Consider the following 25,944-nt stretch of genomic DNA (forward strand, 5'->3'; position numbering starts at 1 on the left):
GTACTGTTCACTCAATCACTCTTTCTCTCTCTCGACCTCCTCCATCTCTCTTCCTGTCTCTCCCCCCTCTCTCTGTTTCTGTCTCTGAAACACATGCATGCACAAACACATTCATATTTGGTGTAGCCCCTGTAACAGTGGGTTGCCATGGAAATGACAAATTAGTGTGCGAAACGCTGAGGACGCACATGAGCAGAAAAATGCAACACACACTCGCCATGAGAGCGCAAACAGACAGAAACATCCAACTGATGTGTGTTTGATCATTGGAAGGGTGGTACAGCTGCAGCTGGTCTCTGAAGCAGCAACCATCAGATCAGTTATTCTCGCTCCCTCTCTCCCCCCTCGCCTCCCCACGGACTGCTTTATTCATTACAGCAGTAGCTTAACGATAGTCTTCAAGAACTAATGCCAATCACCTTCCATCTTTACATTTATGCTTATTCTCAATCCTTGCATAGCCTTCAAAGTTCACTTCATTAATTTTGTACAAGTTCCTTTCATATTATCCTGTTCCTAGACAGACCTCTCCTTCTGCAAATGCAGTCGCTGGAGTGTGTTTTGGACCATTTTGCAACCCACATATATTCACCCCTGACAGCCAGCTGTAGAAAGGCTTACTTTAAAGGTTCAACTGATAGCTGGAATCAATTAATAGTGACATATTTTCACAGCTTACCAGGAAGTCGCTCGGTTTTTTCCAAACCGTCACTCGTTTTTTGTTCTTTCTTTCTCTGTGTATGAAAGTGAAGTAATTGAAAATGCAATACAAAAGCCTGTCTTCCTCTTCTAATTGTCAGTGCTGACAGATGATGGGAGAATCTCAGCTGATAGGCTTTTGCATAACAGTGGCAATTGTATGGTGATTTTTTTAGTGAAGCTTTATGCCTTGTGTAAATTTGTTTTAAGGTGCATAGAGTCTTTATGTAATTGCAGTGGTCTCATATTTTGGTAAGCTGCAGAACATTTTCTTGGTTTATTTTTTTCAAAGTATTTGAGCCAACCACAGGGCCCATAAACCAGATTATTCCTAGCGTCCTGTCCAAGTCTGGATTAACAGGGAGGATTGCATCAGGAAGGGCACCCAGTGTATAATCTTTGTTGAAATTAAACAAGTGAATGAAAAATAAGATTTCCAAACCAGAGCAGACGAGGGCCAGGCTAACAACAAACACTAGTTACTAAGTTACCAATGAAAACTTTGCTACTGAGGAGGAAGATAGTGAGAAGGTGTGTTTGGAGACAGAAGGAAAACTGGGAGTGTAGAGGTGAGACTACGGACTTAAAATGTAGGTACTACAATATCTGGAGCTTTAGTGTGACAGGAGACAATGTAACAGATAGGGTGTGAAGGAAGGGAAATAGATCGTTTGCTATAGTGACCCCTAAAGGGAGCAGCCAAGAGAAGATTTGATTAGTCACCGAGGTGCAGTGGAGGAAGCTGTTTTTGATTTAGTTGTATTTTTCCTGGTAAAAAGACATTTCAGGAAGTGTTTTACCCTACTGACCTTCATTAGAGCATATTTTTTCAATAGTTTGCTGTTCAGTTGCTGCATATTTCAACACGTTACAAACCCCAGCAGTGCCGCATCCTTGGTGTTTTTTATTTTATTGATCATTGAGGGTTAAAAGATGAAATTAAAAATAATTGTTGGATCTGTCTACCAACAGTCAGCTTGTGTGAATTACTTACACACGAGAAGTTTCACAGCTCTGTGTCTCTCCAGTGCTCACAGCTGGAGGAATTCAAAAGAGAGCCTGCTTTGTTTTTAGCTAAAAAAAATTGTTGATACAACCACTTATTTTATAAAGTGGTAAATAAAATAGTAAATAAATACATTTAACAGCTTCCCAGTATCCAAGAAAAGAAATCTCCTTATTAATAACTTTGTAAATTCAGTGGTGTAAAATCCCAACGTATTTATATGACCCAAAGAATAGAACATTTTAGAAGTTTAGGCCAGCAAATGTTTGGTATTTGGTGACAATGAACGGCCAATTAATTTTTTTCGACTAAAAAAACACAAGAAGAATGGATATAAAAACAATTTTTACAGTTTTCTTCAGAAATATCCTTTAATTAGCTTTAAAGTTACCCAAAGCTAATTAACTTTAAAGAGTTTTCTTTTCCCTTCTTCTATTCACTCGCTTTAATCAGGTATAATTTAGGACCGTTATTGCAAAAAGTGACCTCAGAGATAAAGTAAAGCTTAGCTTAGCTGTCCAAACACGCAGCCCACGAGAAACAATTCCCACAGTAGGGGTGGGTGATATAGACACAAAATGATATCACAACATTTCAAGAAAACTTCTAGTATTTTTGACAAAATAGAAAAAACTCCTGAACATTTTACTGATGCTAGCAGCCTGCATTTAAGTGCAAGTTAATGACGAGTATTTTTCCATCCTTTTTTCAATTGAGTCTACTGAACCAAAGAGCCAGCAGTAGCAGCAGCCATAGTGCAACAGTGGTGACCCAGCAGTACATTAAGTGACACCACATAAATCAAGCTGCTTTGCTAGTGTTTTCCCTGGAAATTTAAGTAATTTTATGTTAAGCAGGTATCTTAACACTTTTATTGAATGGTAACTAAAGTAACTTGACCTTGTAACTTTTCAAAAGCCGCACAAATATTATCAGATAATAAAACTGGAAAATATTTTCTACCTTTGATGGGTTGTGTCTTGGGTCAAGCTTTTAAACCAGCTGCTTAAAATTTCCATCCACTCCATGTGACCTTCCTGTCATGTGGAGTGCAGCTAGCTATGAACTAGCGAGTGCAAATACCCAGCACAACTAGTCAGCGCACCAACAACACAAGTGGAGTCATGCGCCTATATCTGGGTTGACGTCCAATCACCAAATGCTGGAATCTCCTACTTGTAGCCTGGTTATACTCAACAGTTTGTTTTTGCATCCAGGGGTGAAACGAGTCGTTTTCACCTTTTGGGGGAAACATTTTCTTGCATATTCTGCAAAGCACTGCTCATGATCGAAGGTTATTAAAACAGCTACTCTTTTAGATGCTAAATTATGACATGGTGCTGTTGTGCTCTGATGTGCCTGGGCTAGTTTGTGTTATGTTGCTATAGCAATGATATCAGAATAACGATAGTATTTTCAGATATAATCAAAGATTTAGGGTGTATGGCCCAGCCCTATACCAAACTTCTACAGTACATTAATAAATATAAAGTACTAAAAATTCTCCACAGGAACATTTTTATAATTCTCATTCTTAGGCTCTCCTTTTCTTTCCCCTTCATTTCTCCCTCGTTCACTGTATTCCTCCGTTCTCCGACTCGCTTGTTTTGATCGACAGTGCTTTCCACAGGATGAAGTGTGACATGTGGTGTGTATGTCAGTGTCTGTCTCACTGTTTACTCTGAGCTAATACTGACTCACTCCATTAATCTGAGCTACAGAAGATCCACTCCAACCTGCCCACTTGAGAGCGTGTGCGTCTCTGTGTGTTTTAGGTGTGTCTTCACAGTGAACACATGCACGCACGTCTTCCTTGTGTTTGTGTCACCCAATATGCATTTTCCTGTCTGAATGTGTGCGTGCACGTCTGTTGTGCATGTGATGTAATAGAACGAGGAGTGAGCGTTTGCGGGCCAGAGCTTCCAGATCGATGCAGAGATGCTTTATGTGCTCCTGTCTGCTCTAATGATGTGTCTGTAAATTAGCAACAGAATGGTGGAGCACTACACTGAAACCTAATGGCACCTCTGTAAATTACCGCTACAATGCTGCTGGACGGCTGCGTGTGTTCCCATTGTGAACAACACACACCCACCCCTTCTCGCTCTGCCACCTCATCTACATTTGGCTCCGTTTGCGTGTGTGTGTGAGAGAGTGAGTGAGTATGTGTGATTGTGTTAACATTTGTGGCTGGTCTTTCTGTGTACGTTTGTGTGTGGGGGTCTCCTTTTTCTTCGCTCCTCTCAGTAAAGACTAGCCCGAGGCCCTGAGTTGGTAATAGCTTTTCTGACAGCAATACACCAATATTTACAGAGACCAGCACCCACCCACACCCCCGCACATTTCATGCACACATAAAAAGCATATAGTTGTCTACACTTTCAAACGCTTGAACGCGAACTCGCACGCAGTTTTTCTTTTTCTGTTTGAGGCATGCAGACACATACTCTTAATTAACATGCTGGGAGGGAAGGAATCACACAACACAATGTGTTGTTTCTCACTCATATATTGGCATTCACACTTTGGATTTTTTTTTCATGCAACTAAAGCAAAGAAAGACAATTTGCCACAATTGGCCTTTGAATTGTGATATATTCTCACTTTTTCCTTCTCATTATTCTCTCTGTGTTATATTCACTCAAGTGCGGCCGATTCCATTTCAACATCCCTCTCTCTGCCTCTCACTACCTTAATAACCTATTACACTTCAGTCTATTCATTATATGGCATCTTTCCCCCCCTCTTCTCCTCTCCAGCGGTTCCTCACCAAGTGTCTCTCCTGCTCCAGCTTCACCTAGCGTGTGCTAAATCCTCCTCTGTTCCCCTCGTCATTGTGAACTACAAGATGGTGGTTATGCCAGAGGCTCCACAGAGCAAAGAAAAAGAGGCCAGTGAGATGTGAGGAGAGGAATGGTGGCATGAGGCCAGGAGGGAGGTGTGAGAGCTATAGGGATGGTGGTGAGGAGAACGCTGGAGCAGATGCAGAGGAAGGGTGATGTTTTTGAAGGTGGGGGGAGGTGAAGAGACAGATAATGTCGCCTCTACTTGTCTATGGCAGCACGATAGTATGATCATTTTTGCGGATGTGTGCGTAGGTGTGCATATTTGTTCTGCTGCTGGCTTGCGAATAGAGTAGTGTGTGTAGGTGTGAGAGAAGATAAGTGAATGCGAGCTTAAGTATGATGGATTGTAAAACCTTGGTCTAGTGTCCTTGTGGGTCACTAAGGGTGTGCAAGGTAAGTTGCTACTGGCTGTCTGCCTGTTACTGAATTCTAATTGGCCACTCCTACCTGCTTTGGCTGCCATTATGCTTGCAGGCTGCTCTTCTCCATCTTCATCGTCGGTTTTTGCCATTCACTTTTAAAACTTCCCTAACCTTTGCTGCCGCCACACACACATACGCAGACACTTACACATTTCTGGCATTTAACAAACATCATGAAAGGAGCCATGTTGTCAAACAAGAGCACCTCACTTTAGACTGCCAACACAGCTGTTCTCTCAAAAGAGAGACAGGTTTCGTAACGAGTTTGGAATGCTACAGACTCACGACTGTCTCCCGCACATCCACACTGTTTAATCTCTAACCCACATGAATGATCAAAGCTTGTTTACACACCACTCTGTGGTACAATTAGAGGTATGGAAGGAAGTGTTTCTTCCAAGTGCTGGCATCAGTGAGGCTTTGCTTGACAATAACAGCATTTTCAGCATCTTAAACAATATGTTTTGTACTGCATATCCGAATCAAATTTAACCAGGCCCAGCTGAGCTTTGTTTTACTCAGCTGGCTCTGATGAACACCTACCATTTTATCATCTTTGAGCATTTTGTGAAGAGCAATGTGGGAAGAAGCAACATAGCTTGGAAAATGTACCACTCATTATGATAATGCTTTGGCAACAACGTAATGGTTCCATGCTTCTGTTTCCTCCTCTTCTCCCTCTTCCTCCTCTCCCTTTGCCTCTCAGCTCGCGAGGAGTACGTCGCCACCTTCAAGGGCTCAGAGTACTTTTGCTACGACTTGTCGCCCAACCCCATCCAGTCTAGCAGTGATGAAATAACGCTCTCCTTCAAGACACTGCAGCGCAATGGCCTCATGCTGCACACCGGCAAGTCAGCTGACTACGTCAACCTGGCGCTCAAGAATGGGGCAGTGTCACTTGTCATCAACCTCGGCTCTGGGGCCTTTGAGGCTTTGGTGGAGCCCGTCAACGGAAAGTTCAACGACAACGCTTGGCATGACGTCAAGGTCACCCGCAACCTGAGACAGGTAACCAAACAACAGGAGATGGAGGAGTAAGCGAAACAGAGAGGAGAGGAGACAATTTATGTTACTGATAAGGCTTTTGGGAAGAAACATTTTCAGTCATGTAGAGAGGGACATAAAGATAACAAGGATGAATGGAAGTTTTACTGATAAAATGCTTGGTAAATGGCAGAGTGAAGTAAAGCACAATTTGAAAATATTTTAAGATGTCAAGATAAAAAAAATACTTGTTCCAGCTTCTCAAATGTGACAACATTGTGATTTTTTTTGTTTTTTTACTTCATTAGCTTGTTTGTGAAGTTTAGACCTCAGCTGGGGTTTTCAGAAACTTTGCATTTAATGTCTCTTATTGTACAGGATTGTATTCAGGCTATAGGTGCGGGCAACCCAGCACTCCTCATATCTCGTGGCACTGATTCTCTGACGAGATGCAGAGAAGCCAGAAGAAGCAATGATTAAAAAAAAACAAAAAAAACGTGCATACTAAAAGGCTACGCCAAAACAATAATTTCGTTTGCCTGAGAAATAATTGACTCATTAACCAAATGAAGATGTTTATTAGTTGCAGAATTAATTCTGACTCCTTGTTAAATAGATTCGCTCTGTATTTGACTTTGATGAACCACAGTGCAGGTGTTCCAGGGCCACACGGGGCTGAAAAGACTGTAGTCAGCAGAGGGAAGCTAAACAGTGTAGAAACCATGGTCAGTGGTCTGTTGTCCAATTGCAGTGATGCTATGGTAGTAAGAAAATACCTGAGGTTTTGGTCTTAGTTTACAGTGGCTTTACCAGCAGACCTGCACTGCTCTCAGCTCTAGGTGAGTGCATTTTCAATTGTGTGTTTGAGTGAGTGAATGACTGAGAGAGTGAAAGAGCGAGGGAGTGGACTAGAGAACATACAGGGTCACTAGCACCCAGGTGCTTGTAACCTACCTGTGCCCTGCCTCTACCGTTTGCCTGTCTGTACTACTAACTTGACTACTAACTTTACTAACCTGCTAGTGAAACTAACCACCATCCATGGAATGATTCATTCTACTAACCTAACCTGTGCCCTTCTCCTAGCGAAACCACTCCAACCAACCTACTAACCTCACCAGAGGCCTTCTAGCTTTCCTTTTTTTGTTCCCGAGGTTGTTCTGTTCACAGTTTTTTGCTTTCCTTTCTCCCCCTCTCCTACAAAGCACTCAGGCATTGGACACGCTATGGTAAACAAACTCCATTGTTCGGTAGATATCATTCTAATTGTTTCTTAGTTTGGGTTTGCCCCGTGTCTATTTCCTTTTGAACCATAGACATCAAAACTAAACCAATAACAGGATAAATGCGGTTGGTAATCTTTTACGCTTAAAAAGCCCACATCCACCTTCCTTGCCAACCACTTTTTTTCTATAAATCCTTTCCCTCCCTTACTTCTACTGTTTTTATTTTCACCCCATCACTTTGTGACTGACATGTAGGCCCACGCTGATTGGCTCATCCCTCACCTGCACGCAAATGACGAGCCCTCCCCTTCCCCCATCCTGCATGGCGTGACTCAAAAACCCTTCCCCTCTCTAATTGGTCCGTAAAGTGGATAGAGAGGTTCCTTCCCTTCTTTTTTTAAATTCTTTTTTCTTTTATTTTTCACCAATCCTCCACTGCATGTTCTCCATGGTGCCTCTAACTCATCCTGTCGTATGTTGTTGGGGTTTTTTTGTATTTTATTATCTATTGTGTCCTCTTTGCCAGTGCTTGCATGCAGAGAGAGGAACAGACTGCATGTTTGTATATTTATGTGTGTGGAATGAGGCGTAACCCATCTAACACCTGTGCGTGTGTGCATTAAATCTGTGTGTTTGTCATCCTGATTCGCTGATCTAACAAACCCCCCCAGACCACTAACTAACCAACTAACACCATCATCACAATTCACCCTAACAACACAATAACATAACATCATCACAATGACTAACAGCATTGAAATCATGAACCCTGACCTCAGTAACCCAACACAGCTTGGCCTGACACAAGTAACACTTCTGTGGCTGCCAACAGTGCAACAACTAACAACTACTAACAAGTAAATAGTACTAACACCTTACTGCATAGCACGAAGATGCCTGCGGAGACTTACTAACACCTGACTGGCTGGGCAAGTTTGCCTGGCAATGATGAGCACCAGCAGTCAGAGGGAACTTATTGTAGTGGGGAAATAAAGAGCTCACAACCTTTATGGGCAGCCAGACATGGTCAGTAATGTACTGTAGAATATCAGAGAGTGATAATGTACCACTAACGGTGACTTGAGTGTGACAAGATTGGATATCAGTGACACCTAAAAGCCTCTGTACAGGCTATTACACTCCAAAATGAGCTGATTAAATTATAAGAGCACCAGTGTCACTTTAGGCAAAGCATTTAGGAAAAATCTTGTTAGCATATTAGGAAATAAATCAAATTGCGTCTTCTGCCTAGACCGTAAAGCAGCTTAAGCGTACGAACCATAAACATAAGTTGGAAAATTTCACTGATATGGGTTAAGTTGGCTTTTCCTTTAATAAACAAGGCTAACCTTTTAGCAAAATCACTATGGTTTAGTCTATTTTTTACCATGCAGTCACAGAATAATAAACTGCCTTTGAAGTCTGGGTACCGAGAGAATTGTGGCCCTGAAGCTTTGGGTTTCAGCAAAACTTTATTAATCGCATAGAGAATTTACAATAGACTTTTTGCTCTTGATAGGCCGAAGATAGAAGATTATGCCGTTTTAATTCTCAGAGCGCACAAAAGAAAAAGGAGAGTTTACCACTACCTGCAGGAGTGAGCGGTATTTAGCAGTGCATAGTTACATATTTCTGAAGCCGGTTACATCAGCAAAGCCAAGAGGCGACACTACTCAGTTACACTACACAGCCAGCACTGATCCAACTGCTGCGAATCAAAGTGGCCAATTCCCAAAACCAATCAGGCCTTCTCCCTGCCAGAATGCATATAGATTGGTTACCAGAGCAACGGGGGCTAATTTGGCTGGTCAGCGCCTAGCTAGCGCTTAGCGCTGCCTTTGGTGTGAGTATATAGCGTGTCCTTTCCCTGTGCTTTGTTGTGTAGGTGACCATCTCTGTGGACGGCATCCTGACCACCACGGGCTACACACAGGAGGACTACACCATGCTAGGCTCTGATGACTTCTTCTACGTGGGAGGAAGCCCCAGCACCGCTGACCTGCCTGGTTCTCCAGTCAGCAATAATTTCATGGGATGTCTGAAAGAGGTGGGGCACATGCTTGATAGGTAAAAAAAAAAAAAAACTAATTATTGGCATAGGATAAAACTTTGCATGTGTAAAATGTCTTTCCAAGTGCTTAATGCTGTCCGCTTTGACCTAAGGTTTAAGAAATATTCATTTAAACTAAAATAAATCTTCTTTTCTTTCTTCTGCCACGCATCACACAAACATTTTTACACACAATATCTTATAAAGCACACATACACCGACATGCTTCCATTTGGCAGACTCACACAAGTAGTCCCAGACGCACACGCACACACCCTCCCCAGCATCAGAGAGAATCAGTGATGAGTGTAGTTGAGAGAGTAGATACAGAACTAAGCACTAACATGCTAATTAGGTACGCCACAGAGATGCTCCATCCATCCACTGTGCTTGAAATGGGCCACAGCACCACAGAAACAAAAACTCACAATGCACACATGCATGCATGCACAGAAAACACAGTCGTAGTGTAATATTATATGCCCAAATATTTCCGCTGAAACAGTTGCTGCACGCAAATAAACATACGTATGGATACCCAGAGCTTGATACAACGAAACTCCCAAAGACATCCTCACGCCCATCGGATACACACCCTGCCTGAGTCTCCCTTTCATTCACGCAGATTCACACAGAGGCATAAACAAACAACCAAACAAGCCAACAGATGATGTGCCAAACAGAGAGCTATCTGTATCAGTAGTGAATGCACTCTGTGTTGCTTCATTAAGAGTGATGATGTTTAAATGAGGCTGCCGCTGTCAAAGTGAACCCTCCACTGGCACATTTACATATTTAATACGATGATATGATAATCCATGTGAGCAAATTAAGATGTATGCTGCGAATCATCATATGCATGAGCAATCACGGCTGTAACAGTTTTGTGCATTGGATGCAGCACAGGCACAATCCTCCCCATAAACACCCACACCGTAAGACCGTTTGAAGCACTTATTGTGTTCAAGAGCCACCCCCTTGCCTTAAACACACACACACAATAGCACCTGACATGCAGAAAATTAAAACGCAGAGCCAATGCAGAGGAGTATTTGGTTGCTCACAGGTTATAGAAGGAGGTCTGGATTAATAAAGCAGAGCCTGTGTGCTCATCTCTCAACATCAGAATGCTCAGCACAAGCACACTCTATACACTGAGTCAGAGAGCGGACTGTGTCAGGGAAAGCAAAGAGAGAAACAGTAAAGCAAAGAAAATAGAAGATGTAAAAGCAATCATGCAGGTGGTAGGGACAAATGGGAGTTTGAAAAGATGAAGCCGGAGTGGATGCTGGTCTTTAGGTTCTTGCTTTCATATAAAAAACCCATCAGAACATTTGAATAGAAAATGTGTTTGAATAGGTTAAACATTAATCGATGTGCGCTCAAAAGTCAATCAATCTTACTGTTGCTGAACCTTTTCATACATTTTCCCCCAACGTTATCCTGGGAACTGTCACGTGTGTGTTCCCTTACAGGGAAACAGTCTAGCATCATTGTGTGTGCTAGTACATAATGTTTGGATAGCAGAAAGCAGATAGAGGGATAGTGAGACAGAGACGCAGCGAGAGAGATACATTCCTCCAGCTTACTAATAAGAATTTAGCATTACTTTAATAATTTCTCTATCAGAAATGTTATGTGTGTTGGTTAAAAGTGAAGCAGCATTCAGATATCATTATTTTCTTTCAATCCCCTCCCCTCAAGGTGGTGTACAAGAACAACGATGTACGGTTGGAGCTGTCTAGACTGGCTAAACAGGGAGACCCCAAGATGAAGGTATGTGCTTTAATCAACACGTCCCAACAAGCCAGACAATGCTGGATCCCCTCAAACACCTCATGTCTCGCCCTGTGAGACTCACACTGTAGCGATGTAAATGGGATTATATATTTGAGAGGTAGCCACAAGCTTTTATCTTTTAGCCACTTCACAGCTGGAATCTGGCTTTATTTCGGTCTCAGACTACAAAGGAACCATACTGGTCCAGATAGTCACTACAGCAATTTAACAACTCAACTGTTTTCTGTACCAGGTAAGTGGGGTGGTGTCCTTTAAGTGTGAGAGTGTAGCAACGCTAGACCCCGTGACCTTTGACACCCCAGAGTCTTACGTGGCACTGAGCAAGTGGACAGCGAAGAAGGCGGGATCCATCTCATTTGACTTCAGGACGACAGAGCCCAATGGGCTGATGCTTTTCAGCCACGGCAAACCCCGGCAGCAGCAGCGCAAGGATCCGCGCACACCTCCAACCGTCAAGGTAAAAAAACATTCTAGGCTAACTGTATAATGTATAATGTATAATGTTGAAATAAATTTTAATGACAGTGTTGATGTTTAGCAGCTATATTTTGGGTCACTATAGTACAAAGTGCAGAAGTTCATATGAGTTACTTTAGTTTTGAAGGGGTGTAGCCAAATAAACAAAGTATTAGGTATTATCAAAGTATACATTTTTCAAAATTCTGATGAAATAGTACAAAATCCATTTATGAAGAACAGAAATTCATTTAGAATATTTTTTGTAGAATATTATTGGCTGACCACTCACATACTGCAAGGTGGCTAAATTCATCTCATTAATCTTTTTAGTCTGCTGGATGTTGGAATGATTATCTAGATAGATATGAAGGGATGTTACTTATGAAGAAGGTGGAATGGTCCACTAGTAAGTATACGAACAGTAAGTGGAACAGCGTGCGGGAGTTCAATTGAGCTGTTTTAATGAAGTTTATTCCTCCAACGCACCTGTCGCTTATTAATGTGTACAAAGATTTTGCATCTGAAAATTCAGTTCATTAAAACGGCTACCTTTAATCATCCTCTCTAACAGCAGTGACTTTATAATCGTGACTGATATTCTGAGCTTTAGCTGCAGAATTGAGATTTTAAACAAACGAAAGTCCCCACTTCTACAAATTCAAGATGAATAGTTCATTAATGAGAATTCAAAAAGAAGTAAATTGAACAAATTGCACTCATGTCACACCTGCAACTATAATTTGCATTTTCACAGCTTGCACAAATGTTCCTGTTTGTTTTTTTTTACACCTGTCTCCGGTTCATCTACAGGTGGACTTTTTTGCTATTGAGATGCTTGATGGACACCTGTACTTACTGCTGGACATGGGCTCAGGAACCACCAAGACCAAGGCCATCGACAGAAAGGTCAATGATGGAGAATGGTACCATGTTGACTTCCAGAGAGACGGACGCTCAGGTACAATCGCAGCTCTTTTAATTCTGAAGCTAATAGCAAAAGTTGAACTGACAGTAGCTGTGCACATTTTGAAGCAAGCAGCAGATTAACATGACCATTTTTGCAACCATCTGCATTCTGTATGTATTTAATTCACCTGTTTCTATTGAATCTGACTTTAAGGGGTTTTATTTTGACTATTTTAACCCAATTCATATACAGCAGGTCTGTCAAGTTTATTGTTCATGTGCTGGTATAATAACACTCAGACTAAAATTAAAGCTTTTGGTGGCCTGTTTCGTATCCAACTGGTAGACCCATTAATGCTACTTGACATCATAATCACATTTGCTCTAAACCTTTCCTTTCTGTCACAATTACTGTCAGTCGGTATGTAAAACATACTTGCACAATGTCTTAAAATCATTTTGCAGTTACAGTTATGTGCAAAAGTCTTGAGCCGCCCATCATTTCTTTATACTTTGCTGCTAAGGACCCAGATTCTCTGGTAAGTCTATCGAGTGCTGTGCAAAGTCTTGAACAACACTTCCCCAGGCTTTCTTAAGTTTATCATTGGACATTCATTGCTTGTTAATTTATTTTTAGTCCAGTTCTTGTACTTGTACTTGTACTTGACCACTGTCAGATGAATTGGTTTTTTTTGTTAAGCAATTTAAGACTGGCCTATGAATCACTAGATTTGTTGTGTCTATGCATAACAGAAAAATTAGCAAAGAACCCATTTTAAATTGTATCTTTAGGGATCTTTAGGGTTATTAGCTGCCTGTTGCAAAAATACATAATTTGTTCCAAATGTTTTTAAATTTAATCAACTCAAAATACCAAAGATAATACAATTTGGGAGGCATAAAATAGTATTTTTGCACCAACAAGGTGATTCCCAAAAGAGCCAAAAACTTTCCGTATGGTGTGTACTGTGTTGTAAAAAGTGTAGGGACAAATTGGACGAGTGAGGACAAAAGAAGAGGTGGAAAAAAACTATCTACAGCATCTGAACAGCATCTGACAGTTATGTCATAAGAAAAGGAAACAAATCCAGATACAGGACCTGTGAGATCTGGCCTTTCTGCCAGATCCATCTACTTTCCTACTCTTCTTACTTGTAATCTGACAAGAGAGAGTTACACTAGTGAGTGTCTGTAATTGATGGAGGCTCTGTCATGGTTAGTGACTGCATTTCATCCAGTGATGTTGGGAATTTTGTTAAAATTGATGGAATTATGGAATTATTAAAACACTGAAAAGTACCATCAGATTTTGATCTACCATGCAATACCATCTGGAAAGCACCTGATTGCCAATGGCTTCATTTTTCAGCATGACAATGATCACAAAAACAAACTACCAATGCAGTGAAAGCATACCTGGATTAAAAACACACAATGAAACACCATCAGTCATTGATTGCACTCCCCAGTGCCTGTACCTCAACTTTATTGAAGCAGTGCGGGATCATCTTGACTGAGAACATTGCAAAAGGCAGCAGACATCCAAGGAAGAGGTTTGAAGTGGCCTTTAAGAAGCCCGGAGAACTATTCCTGAAGACTGCTTAAAGAAATTAAAAGAAAGCTTGCCATTGAGTTAAGGCTGTGTTGAAGAATAAAGGTTGTCATGTCAAACATTTACTTTTAAACTCATTAGAATTGTACAAGTTCTGTTTTTGCCTTACACATACTCTATTTCCATGCATTTTTGCAGGTGTTTCAATGAACTGGTGCTCCTATTTTTACATTTTCCTAGCAAAATATAAAGAAATGAGGGGTGACTTTATACTTTTGCACAGTACTGTACAGTTCTATTACAGATGGGGATGTTTTACACATGTCAGCCTGTTATGAGCATATAGTTATTGCTTGAAACTCTGTGTTAATTACAGAGGTCTGTAGAAGCTGCCTTTCCTCTCAGTGGGAATCCTATTTGTTTGCTCCAACCGCGCGTTACTGTTCCAAAAGGAAATATATTATTAGCAAAAAAAATGTTAAATGTGGCATTTTTTAACTCACAGGGACTACCTGAGGACTGTGTAGAATTTCAATTACTTCTGATTGTAGCTGTGATTTGTGGTGGTGGTGGTGATGAGGAGGAGGAGTACAAAGAGAGGCGCAAGGATGATGATGATAAAGATGATAATGATGGCACTCATAATAGTGGTGCTGGTGGTGATGGTGCTGGTGATGACAGTGGTGATTGTGATGAGGATGTTCACGCTGAAGGTCATAACAATTACTGATATTGTTTTGATGTCTGGCGACGTGTTCAGGAACTATTTCGGTGAACAGTGTAAGAACAGCATACACGGCCCCGGGAGACAGTGAAATCCTGGACCTGGATGACACCTTGTACCTCGGAGGTTTACCTGAGGATCGTGCTGGACTCATCTTCCCAACAGAGGTTTGTGTGTAGATATCATGTGCTATGATAAGCATTCTAGCTCAAATAATTAAAAGAAAATTTCCAGCAAACATCAAACATTCCTCACTTTTTCCTGTGTTTTAATATAGTCAGTGTGGGTGTTTAGGACTGGCAGATGATGTCAACTTCAGCTCTAGTAAAGTGTGGCAGTTGCAGACAATAATGAATAACCTAAACTCTCCATATTAAAATTTTTTACCTACATTAACAGAATGTCTGATTCTGCCGGCAATCTACTTACAATATACAGATTTTTTTCTTCTTTTTTGTAACATTGACCAAGTTAATTTCAATAAAGTCCAGCATTCCAAAGCTGGAGGAGAATGTGCGAGAGAGCTGTTAACAACTCGTGTGCAGCCTGTTACTTGTAATCTGACAAACGTGTAGGTTTTACGCGTGTTTCTCCCAGGAAACAGCATGACATCACAGACCAACAAGAAGCAGTGGAAGTTTTCTGCGGTAGAATGGGAGGCGTTGGAGGAGGTGTTTCACAAGTTCATTAAAATACATCAAAACAGCAAGGTCCCACTTCTTACAAAGAAGCAACTTTAACACCATTGTGGGCACAGTAAAAAAGTGCCATACAGAGAGGAAGTTTAAAATAGATGCTATGACCTAAAGAGGTACACTAAAAAGAAGTCATTGTTTATAGTGCTTGTATGGTTGGCAGTGATCTGGGGGAGAAAACTGTGTGCTGTCCATGGTCCTGAACTGTGAAAAAACAGCAGGGAGTTTGAATGTCATGAAGCTGATTTTTGGGTGCCACATAGCCTTAAAAGGATTTATGAAAAATAAATCTTTGGAATTTTAAATCAAGAACCAGAGGGCGAAAAATAAAAGTTTGAAAGAAACATTTTGGTTCCACCTGCATTGAATGCTTTCTTATAGTTCAAGGTTTCAGGTCGTTTTTGATTTCCTCCAGCAGATTACGGAATAATTTGCCATGGCAATCAGCATGTCTTCAATTCTCCTGGCATTCAAATATATTAACACAATTGGAGAAATTTCTTTAGCTTGCAGCATGTGCTCTCTGTTCTTGGCAACATCTAGCCTTGTCAAGCACAGAGTGACTTAACATATCCTTTTTTATTTCTTTTGCTGTCTTTCACCTCTTATTGTTAGTAATTTGGTAGTATTTTACCTCCAGGGTAAAACTGACCGTAAGTCTCCAGTACTTAATCAATAGTGATTTAATTTACTGACCACAACTTACTGAGTGAATTTACTGAGCAACAACTTACTGAGCACTTGTGTCTGCTAATCGAAAGGTCGGCAGTCCCTAGCTCTTCCTGCCCACATGCCGTAGAGTATTTACCAAAGACACTGAACTCCAAATTGCACCCACCAGAGTATATGTGAAAGTTAGAAAAACGTAAGGCATAGACTAAAGAGCTGCATGAAGGGGTGAATTGGGCTGGTAAAATTACCATTTAAAACATATTCCCAAATATACAGATTATTTTATTATTATGTTCTTGTTTTTGTTGTTTATACTTCTTTCTCCTTTTGGCATGGACATGGAATTTTCATTTGTTTTTCCTGATGTTTTATCAGTTAATTGAGAAAATAACTGGCGGGCCTATAATTGAAATTGATTTTAAAAAATTTTATTTGGGGAACTTTTTATGTTAACAATATTAATAGGTATATAAAAAATTATTAAACTAACTTTTAAAAAAATGCAGCTTATGCATTTTGCAGTCTTGGAGCACAGATGTGCAACCAGTGTTTAGAGAATGATTTTCAGCAAAAGGTTTTAGTAATTATAGATGAAACAACCAAGTTTAAACTAATTTTTTGTTTTTAGATTAATAAAAAAAAAGATTACCCCAATACCTGTTTTATGCAAAGTGTGTAAGAAATAAAAATACATCATGATGAAATAAATAAAAGCTGTACAGTGATGATACAAACATTATTTGTTTGTATTTAGTTTTGCAACACACACTGCAAGAGTTTGGACAAATATCCAGTAGTCATGACTCAACACTGGCATCCTCTTCTTCAGGTGTGGACGGCGCTGTTGAACTACGGGTACGTAGGCTGCATCAGAGATCTATTTGTGGACGGGCAGAGCAAAGACATCCGGCGGCTGGCTGAGGCCCAGAGGGCGGTGGGAGTGAAGCCCTCATGCTCCAGAGAGCCGCCCAAACAGTGCCTGTCCAACCCCTGCCAGCACAACGGTATCTGCAGGGAGGGCTGGAATCGCTATGTGTGTGACTGCTCTGGGACGGGCTACCTGGGACGCTCCTGTGAGAGAGGTGAGAATAACAGGGTAGGAGACTGGGGACGAAGAGCAAGAGAAATGCTAATGTCTCCTTTTCACAATGGAGATGAGTAAGAGAGTTAATTAAAGTCAATGCACAGCCACATTGGGTGAAAATTTAATAATATGTCATGATGCAAATTGTAGTCATCATGACAGCTTTGTCATTTGCTTTTTTGCCTGAGAACACTGAGTAATGCCAAAGGCATGAGTGACAGATGATGTGGGGTGGAAGCACAGAAGTCTTAAGATCAAAAATAAATCAGCTGCTGAAAATATGTTGTGATCACTTGGTTGTAAAAAATTTTGGTTATTTGTGACTTTGAATTATGCTTTTTCACTCATAGCAGGTTGAATTAGCGTGATAGGTGCATTAAAAAAGGTGCACTTGTAAAATAAAACGGTAAATAAAAATGTGACTAAAGCATTATTTCATTTTTTTAATGCTGAAATCAGATGTCCTGATGTGTTTACTTTGCACTAAATCCCTGGTGATGGAGTGTAGGAAGCTGAAAATAAAAAGAGGAGTAGATACTGTATGGATGGGTGAAGATAAAAAATGAAAAAAATTAGTCTACTAGCTCACCAACAAAAATAATAACGGTGCAGGTTTTCTATCTTTGGCTGTATTTTCTGTACCAAAGAAAGAATAGTGGGAAAGGAGAGAGGGAACAGAGGTCGAGGAGAAGAGGTGGGAAGAAGCAGGGCTGCAGACAGGACTATTGGAGTGCTATGGATGCAGTGACTGGGAATCGATGGGAGAGGAAGTGTGCAGAAAGCAGGGAGCAGGAGCTGTGACAGAGGAAGGTGGACTCACCGGGCTGGAACCGCCATATGACAGCGGGTGAGGAGATGAGGAGGAATGGGAGATGGGAGAAGAAAATCTGACAGAGAGAGAGAGAGTTATGAGAAATGGTATGAGACCAGGGCGGGGGAGAAATGGAAAGCAGGAAAGATTGGCAGAGGGACTGATACAGGCCTGTTTGAAGAAGCGAGATGGGCGTCAGACAAGAAGAAGAGAAGAAATGTTGTTTGCGCCATAACCGCTGATGCGTCTCAAGTGATGATTGTACTATCATCTAGCAGGAGATATGCCCATGCAGACTCACACACAGGCTTTCTGAAAGGAGTTGATATGAAAATGTTTTATTTCATAGGACAAACATCCACAGTGTGTATGTTTATCATAGCAATGCAGCATCTATCGCTCTCTTTTCCTTAGCTCTGTGTATATCTTACTTCATCCCACTCTGTGTGCACTGAGGGGTCACTAACTGGTGGTTCAGTGGATTAAAGGAAGCCCAGATGGAGAAGCAGATGGAGAGAGTGATTGGCCATGTTTATGCCTTCTACCTGCGGTGTCTCCCTCCCTTTTTTCCCCTCCCTCGTTCTCTCTCTCTCTCTCTCACTCCTTTGTTCCCCCTCTCTCTTCATTAATGAACAAAGATGCTCGCCACGCTCTGGCTCCGAGATTGCTTTTATTTTTTAATGACACATTTTAATGGCGAGTATAATGGGAGTAGTAAAATGACGAATTTGAATTTATGGCTAAGAATTATTACTTTTCAGTCAAAAAGATGACATGTCAAGATTTTCTAGGATAAATTGTGCTTTTTTAAATGTCAACAGGGGTTGATACTCACATCACCCTGCTGCTAGGGCGGTGTGCGTGAGTGTGTGTGAACCCTGTGACAAATAGTGGCTATTATATTTTTATTGTTACATTGTGACCACTGTGCAAATGTTAGCAGATGTTTAGCCTGGTTTTTATTTATTGAAATGTTTTTTGGGGGGGGGGGGGGGGGGGGGGGGGGGTCAGTTGCAGATAGTTTAGTTCATATTAGTATTAGAGTACAAGTGCTTGAATCCCAGTGATGTAGATATCCTGATCCCAATACCTTGTGTTGGATGTGTCGACAAAGTGACTTAAAGTAGCCTGACATGTTTTTTACTTAACAACTTTGCAAGAACAAATCAATTTGGAAATGAGGTTAAGAAAGTTAGAAGGCATTGAGAGATGAGCCGGGATCTGATTTTGGGATTTTCGGGGGATCGATGACATGAGAAGAAAAAATGCAGAATGTGACTGGTCTTATCCTTTACTTATTCTGTTTGTATGGTCCATCTGGTGTGTGCTACAGGCGTCAAATGATGCAACAGTATGTGACACAGCCAGCGTGCATTGTATCGTCAGTCTTTTTCTTTCCCCAGCATGAACGGGCTTCCATACTTTTCTTCTCACCAACCCTCTATCCCCTGTTTGCCTGGTAGTGAGTCAGGTGCTGTGATGAGGAAAATTTAGTCAGCTGTCTCCCTTATCAGAAACGTGTTCATGTGTGTGCATGCGCAGGGGCGGGTGTATGTGTGGCTGTTAGTTATGTTATGTGTGATATAACAGGCCAACCACCTTCTTTTTTTCCTCAAGTTAATGAGGGTTCATTTGCATTTTAGCCAGGAGCTTCTCTCCCTTTCCCCATCCTCCTTTCCCTCTTTCTTGCCCCCCCCCCCCCCCCCCCCCCCCCAGCCCCACTCTCACTTTACTAAACCCCTCTCTGTTCACACTTAAATTCACTCACTTATTCTGACATGCACGCACACACACGCACACTGTCTCTCTCTTTCCCTCCTTCTCGGCTCATCAGTATTCATGACGCCTTCCTCTCTTCCTGTTCTCTTGTTTTTGCCTTGGCTCAAACCGTCTCCCACAGAAACAGGGAGAGTGAAAAGGGGAGAGAAGGCAAAGGAGGAATGGAGTGGAGAGATATAAGAAGAAGGGAAGAAGGAGGAGAGATAAAGACACAGAGGCATGGAGAGTGTGTTTAGCTGTGTATGTAATTGGCCAATAAAAAATAGGGTCCTCAGAGGTAAACAGTTTAGCAGTCGGGGATTGGCCCCAGCAGGAAGCAGGGAGAGAAGATTATGAATATGCAAATGAGTATGCAAAAGACATTAAAGCAGGTTCACCTGAGCTTGTTACATTATGACTCCAGGGTCTGAGATGTCAGTGACGATGGCTAACACATTCAACACCATGCATTCTGATTGAACCGGATAATAGGGCCAGCCAACCAGCTGCGGCTATTTTTACATACTCCTCTCAAAGGCGGAGGGAGTGATGATGAATTAAGAGTGGAAAGCGATGGGATCATTTTGTAGAAAGGTTTTCAACATGTATTGGCGGGGGAACCAGCAAAAGTATAACCACGCAGTAACATACTTTGTCATGTTTAAATCTGATTCATTCAGCATCAGATTGCCTTTCCCTCCACCCACCTTATGTGTTTTTTCCTTGTCAATCATCCTCCTTTTTTCTCTTTCTACCCACCTCACCCTCCTCTGTCGTCATCTCTCTCTTCCTTCTCCATATCTCTTTTTCTTTCTCTCTCTGTGGATCATGTGCAGATGCAACTATCCTGTCGTACGACGGCAGTAAGTTTATGAAGGTGCAGTTGCCTGTGGTGATGCACACCGAGGCGGAGGACGTCTCGCTGCGCTTTCGCTCCCAGCGGGCCTATGGCGTTCTCATGGCAACCACTTCCCGTAATTCCGCAGATACCCTTCGTTTGGAGCTGGATGGGGCCCGTGTCCGACTTACTGTCAACCTAGGTACACAGATGCTCACAAACACATAGAATCTCAAGCATTACTTTAATTACCTGTCATGGGAATGCAGCTGATACTGGCCTCTTGGTAATTTCTTGCATAGAAATGTCATTAACTGTTGATTAATAACTTTTTGTCCCGGTAAACTCAAAGGAGCCCTATTATGCTTTTCTTATTTTCTGTCATATATACATATATACTGTTGCAATGGCCAAAATTTAGTGCTCACCGTTACTCTAGTGTGAGCACAGAAGCCCTACCTGACTGCTTTTGTTTGTGAGGGGCAGCCAATCAAAAGAAAGTTTTTTTGAAGAGAAGGAGAAGAGAGTTAAAATGAATTGTTTTGGGAAATGGGTAAACCGGGGACTGTGCAAAAGTTGAGTATTAGATAAAGGAACACAAATTTGAAATATGAATCATGCAGAACTCATTCACTACCTAGAGTAATGGAAAAGTAGAGCACCAGAGTCCGAGGCTAAAAATATATAGCTGGAAATGAGCATGAGATGTCCCTTTTAAATTAGAATTCTCAGTAATTCCAATAAATATTTCAGCTAATTTTGCTGCAAGTATGCACAAGAGATGGATTTCACTGCTTCAGCAGATATGTTGCACAGATTACATGCACACATGCAAATATAAACAGCTAAAGGTTATTGGTTTTGTGTTGAACAGAGGGTCAAGCCTCAAGCTGCATTCTCTGCTCACTCCCAGCAGACCTGTGCATCCCCAACACCTTCAACAAACAACACAAACGCACACACACATGAATACTTTGCACATTTCGCAGCCATTTTTTCCACAGCCACACACTTTCACGTGAATTCATTTACATGCTAACACACACATCCTTACAGAGGGGTGCATGTGTTGGTCTCTGGTTGTCTGCAGCCACGTCTTTTCTGTGGTTGACGCCACTCGACACACCAAGGCATCATGGGGTTTTTTTAAAAAAAAAGGTACAGGGGCTGAATCTTCCAACCATTTACGGAGATTCGCGCTCTGGATAGGCGACAAAAATTATGGGATGTGTTCAGAGTCGTTAGACAAAACTGACACACATAACCCATCACAGTCTACCCATGCTTTTTATTGGTGACTGAAGCTGTCGCTCAGGCCAGAGCAGCCAATGACCACACCAGTCATGCTGTGACACACCGCTCTCTTTATTGTGCTCAAGGTAAAAATCCATCAGTCTTTATTCAGATTTTTCCTTTTATTGGCTACAAAATAAAAATCGAAGAAACTGCATTTGCTGCACATTGTCCAGGTCCAGCTTGTGGTCCTGTGACAAACGAGGGGCGTGTGTTTTCTCAGCATTGTGTGCGTGTTTGTATATGTATGCAGGGTGTGTCGATGTGTGCATCCCCAGGGCGTGGAGAGTATGTGTATGTGTGCAGCATTAACCCTCTGCTCTGCTCTCCCTCCAGACTGTATCAGGATAAACTGTACAGCCAGTAAGTGATCCTCCATCTCACCTAACTCCCCCCCCCCTTTCCTCTACCTCCTCAGAACGTGTGTGCGCCGTTGTGTGTATGTGCTTTTATAAATGTGTGTGGCTGTTTTTCACTCTGTGTATCATGTCAGTTCATTTAATCTTCTTTCAACATATTTTTGTACCATTTGTCTATGTGCAGATATGTATGTGTGTGTGTGTGCATGTGTGTATGTGTTTGACGGGGGAGGTGCACATATGCGTGCGATGTTCAGCTACACTGCAGGAGAGGTGCGATTTTTGCTGAGGGCCAGGGTTTTCCAGGTCGGCCATTTTAGCAAAGAGGGATCGATGGCAGAGAGAGAGAATGAGAGAGGATGGTGGGGGTTGAAGGAAGGAGAAAATAAAAGAAAAAGGAGAAGAAGAAACCCGGGCATGAGGTGTTTAAGTAAAATTAGGTGTGCTGATAAATAAGAGGTACGGAAGTAGAGAGTGGAAGCTGGTGGATGAATACAACTTAGAGCTTCAGGGTAATTACTTCTCCTTCATGCCGGAGACAAAAGACGTGTTATCCCTCTGTTTCTCTCTGTCGCACCTTCATCCCGACGTCTGTCGGGTTGTTTTCTTTGTTTGCTTGTTGTTTCTTTCTAAACTGTACATGAGGGATTTTTGGGTAGTGTTTCATTTAGTGGGTTTTGGCGTGTGTGCTTGTGTGAGTGCCTTTGCATTCTGTAGTCTTTTCATTGCCCATCTGTGTGTCTGTGTGTGTGTGTGTGTTTTCTTTAGTGTGTGTTCCTGTTCATGCTGCTGTGAGTGGAGCTGAATCCCTGATGAAGTTTAATTCCCTCACGTGGAGTTTCTCTCTGTCACGACCACAGAGAAAGCAGGAGAGTGAGAGAGAGCGAAAGAAGCGGATGCTCTGTGACGGCAAAGAGGTGGTGAAATGGACGACTGCTGTTGCCATAGAAACCCTACTAGCCACACAGCACTGTTGCTATTCCGCATGTCTGCTGGCCAATTTTAGACCAGTTGTCTCAATGAACATTTCAGTAGGCAGCCACTTTTCTGGCACACCATGTGCATACAATAAATTATACATATGATATTCAAGGGGGAAGGGGGGAAATGTATTTAACAGGCAGGCGCCAGTGAAATAGTCCACTCAGCAGTCAAATAAAAGCCTCGGCATGGGAGAGATTTGAGGCGTATCCTTCAGAAAAGCCATTTGTTATTTGGAGCTATTGAAATATGAAACACTTTTTTTTTTTTGTTTTCATTGTCCTGCTTTTATAATGTCTCGCATGTCATTTGGCTTGAATTATGTTTTCCAAGCAACAATCAGCCTCCCTTGTGTTTTTTTTGTTTGAGTCATTTCTCATCTTTTGCTTTAACCTCACAGGCTGTTTGCTGACCGCCACAGCCTTCACTAGTAACTCACTGAATGGCTTTTTAACGCTGACCCAGAATAGGTGTGTGTGTGTGTGTGTGGGTGTGGGTGCATTTGTCTCTCCCTCCCAGGTTAACACAGATCACTGCTTCACTGTCACATCAGTCTGCTTGTTTTTTGAGTATTCAGTTACTACTCAAAAAAGTCCACGCATACACACATGATAAACTCGCACATACATGCACATACTCTTTCCCTCACTCAGTGCAAGGCAATGATCCATGGTAACAGGATGAGATGCTCATGCCCAGAGCACAGCTGAGTCTCCTCAGGGGAACCCTCTGTGCTCTCCGAGTCCACCAACACACTCTTTTAGCTTCACAATTGCACACACACACATTTCACACCACATCCATTTTGATTGACTTAATTATGATTACGTGTCGGCAGCCTGTACATCTACATTTCTTTACCTCTCTACCTGTGTTCATATGTGTGTGTGACTGTGTGGGACCGTATGTGTGTGCCTCCGTGATTGATGTCGGCATGCTTGACATTTTCTGCAGCAGAATTCGTTCGGGTCAGTTTGCTTCTCACCTCCCCCGTCATTACCGCCTATAGGTCACTGTAAGCAGACTCTCAAAGCAAGTAGAGGGAAGGGGAGTATGTGTAAGTGTATGCCTGTGTGTGTTGGGAGGTAGTGGGAGTTGCGCTCAAGGTTGGTGGGGTGCTTGTAAAGAGTAGAAGCAAGGGGACACTGAGGATTGGGGAACAGTCAGCCTGTCAAATGTGTGCAGTCAACTATGTGAAGATATGAGCTGGTAGATGAGCAAAGAGAGAGAGAGACATCACGAGAGGACAGCTCAGCTTCTTTCATTCTGCAGCACATCAGCACCTTGGAGAGCACGCTGATGTTCCACTGTGTGTCTAGTGCCACCATGAGGCTGACTGCAGCATTGCATAAGCAAATCTCCTACATTCAGGCACCTGAACAAGTATAAGTGTGGAGGCGAGAGGGCTGTTGGGTGGTCAAGGGGGTCTGAATTTGCTGTCTGTGCATGTGTGGGTTGTAGGAGAACGTCATGGCGGTGCGATCTGTCCACAGATGGATTGTCTCAGCGTGGGCCTGTTGTGACTCACAGTCTCCAGTCTTAGACACCCCCAACATCCATTTATGTTAATCCTTCTGTCTGTCTGTGTCACGTCATCTGTCTCTCTTGTAAATCTGCAAAGAAGCCTGTCTGTCTATATGTCTGTTTGTCTGGAAAGAGTGCGTTAACACTGAGGTGTTTGTCTCCCCAGGGTATGAATGGCTCCTTCCCCTGCTACTATTAGCTTCCATTTTCTCAGTTTCTGTCCTTAATTTTTTACTCAAACTATCTGGCTCTCTTCTTCTCCTTCTTCTGGTTCTTTCTCTGTATCTGTTTCTCTTTCTGTCTCTCTCCTCATCTTTATGCAATATGTTAATGGTGCTCTGGGCTATGTGTAGGTAAAGGCCCAGAGACCATCTTTGCTGGGTCAAACCTCAATGATAATGAGTGGCACACGGTGAGGGTAGTCCGGCGTGGCAAGAGCCTCAAACTCACCGTGGACGACCTGCAGCCTGCTGAAGGTAACCACAGCAGCCTGACTTATTTTTTGTTTTCTCCCCATAAAATGACACTTTTTCCAGGTCTTAAGTTGGAGTGTAGACATCCACTTGAATTCTGTGTTGAACATTAAGCGGTTTATTTCTTTTTTAGAGAGCATCTGTGCCTGAAAGCAATCATACTGAATTGTGATTGTGGTCATGATAGTGTCTACTTTAGTATTAGTCTGTCTTTTATTCATAGTGAGGATGTTGAATAAATAATATTTTTAGTTTTAGTGTTGAACAGTTCCACCTGAAACCCACCTTTCCAAAGCCCTCACCTCTTAAGTTTACCCCGCCACCAGGTCAGATGGCGGGTGACCACACCCAGCTGGAGTTCCATAATGTGGAGACGGGCATTGTGACCGAGAAACGCTTCATGCCTGCCGTGCCCTCCAATTTCATCGGCCACCTTCAGGGCCTGACGCTGAACGGCATGCCCTACATTGACCTGTGCAAGAACGGCGACATTGACTACTGCGAGCTCAATGCTGTTATCGGTTATAAGAGCATTGTGGCCGACCCCGTCACCTTCCGATCCCGCTCCAGTTTTGTCACCCTGCCCACGCTGCAGGCCTATTACTCCATGCATCTCTTCATGCAGTTCAAGACGACGTCCCCAGACGGTCTTATCCTCTTCAACAGAGGAGACGGCAATGACTTCATAGTGGTAGAGCTGGTTAAAGGGTGAGCTGGACAATAAGTTGTGTGTGATTTACCTTAAGTCAGTCATCGTCAAATAAAATATAAAATATTACTCA

The 25,944-nt window shown here is 42.2% G+C and overlaps 1 protein-coding gene across 20 annotated transcripts in view; it reads left to right on the forward strand.

Annotated features, from left to right (window-relative positions):
- nrxn1a (neurexin 1a) overlaps positions 1–25,944 on the forward strand; it is a 66,502-nt gene that overhangs the window by 21,077 nt on the left and 19,481 nt on the right. For 8 of the 20 annotated variants that reach the window (XM_076887594.1, XM_076887599.1, XM_014410313.3 and 5 more), the window contains 12 exons: positions 5,680–5,981; positions 7,163–7,186; positions 9,069–9,230; positions 10,938–11,009; positions 11,266–11,490; positions 12,303–12,450; positions 14,711–14,841; positions 16,871–17,123; positions 20,531–20,734; positions 22,162–22,188; positions 25,043–25,165; positions 25,489–25,870. In XM_076887594.1, the coding sequence (XP_076743709.1) occupies positions 5,680–5,981; positions 7,163–7,186; positions 9,069–9,230; positions 10,938–11,009; positions 11,266–11,490; positions 12,303–12,450; positions 14,711–14,841; positions 16,871–17,123; positions 20,531–20,734; positions 22,162–22,188; positions 25,043–25,165; positions 25,489–25,870 (2,053 nt within the window). The remainder of the gene's footprint in view (positions 1–5,679; positions 5,982–7,162; positions 7,187–9,068; positions 9,231–10,937; positions 11,010–11,265; positions 11,491–12,302; positions 12,451–14,710; positions 14,842–16,870; positions 17,124–20,530; positions 20,735–22,161; positions 22,189–25,042; positions 25,166–25,488; positions 25,871–25,944) is intronic. The other 12 variants (XM_076887605.1, XM_076887596.1, XM_076887600.1 and 9 more) reach the window with 3 other exon arrangements.

This window comes from Maylandia zebra, linkage group LG8, assembly GCF_041146795.1.
Source record: "Maylandia zebra isolate NMK-2024a linkage group LG8, Mzebra_GT3a, whole genome shotgun sequence".
Taxonomy (NCBI): domain Eukaryota; kingdom Metazoa; phylum Chordata; class Actinopteri; order Cichliformes; family Cichlidae; genus Maylandia; species Maylandia zebra.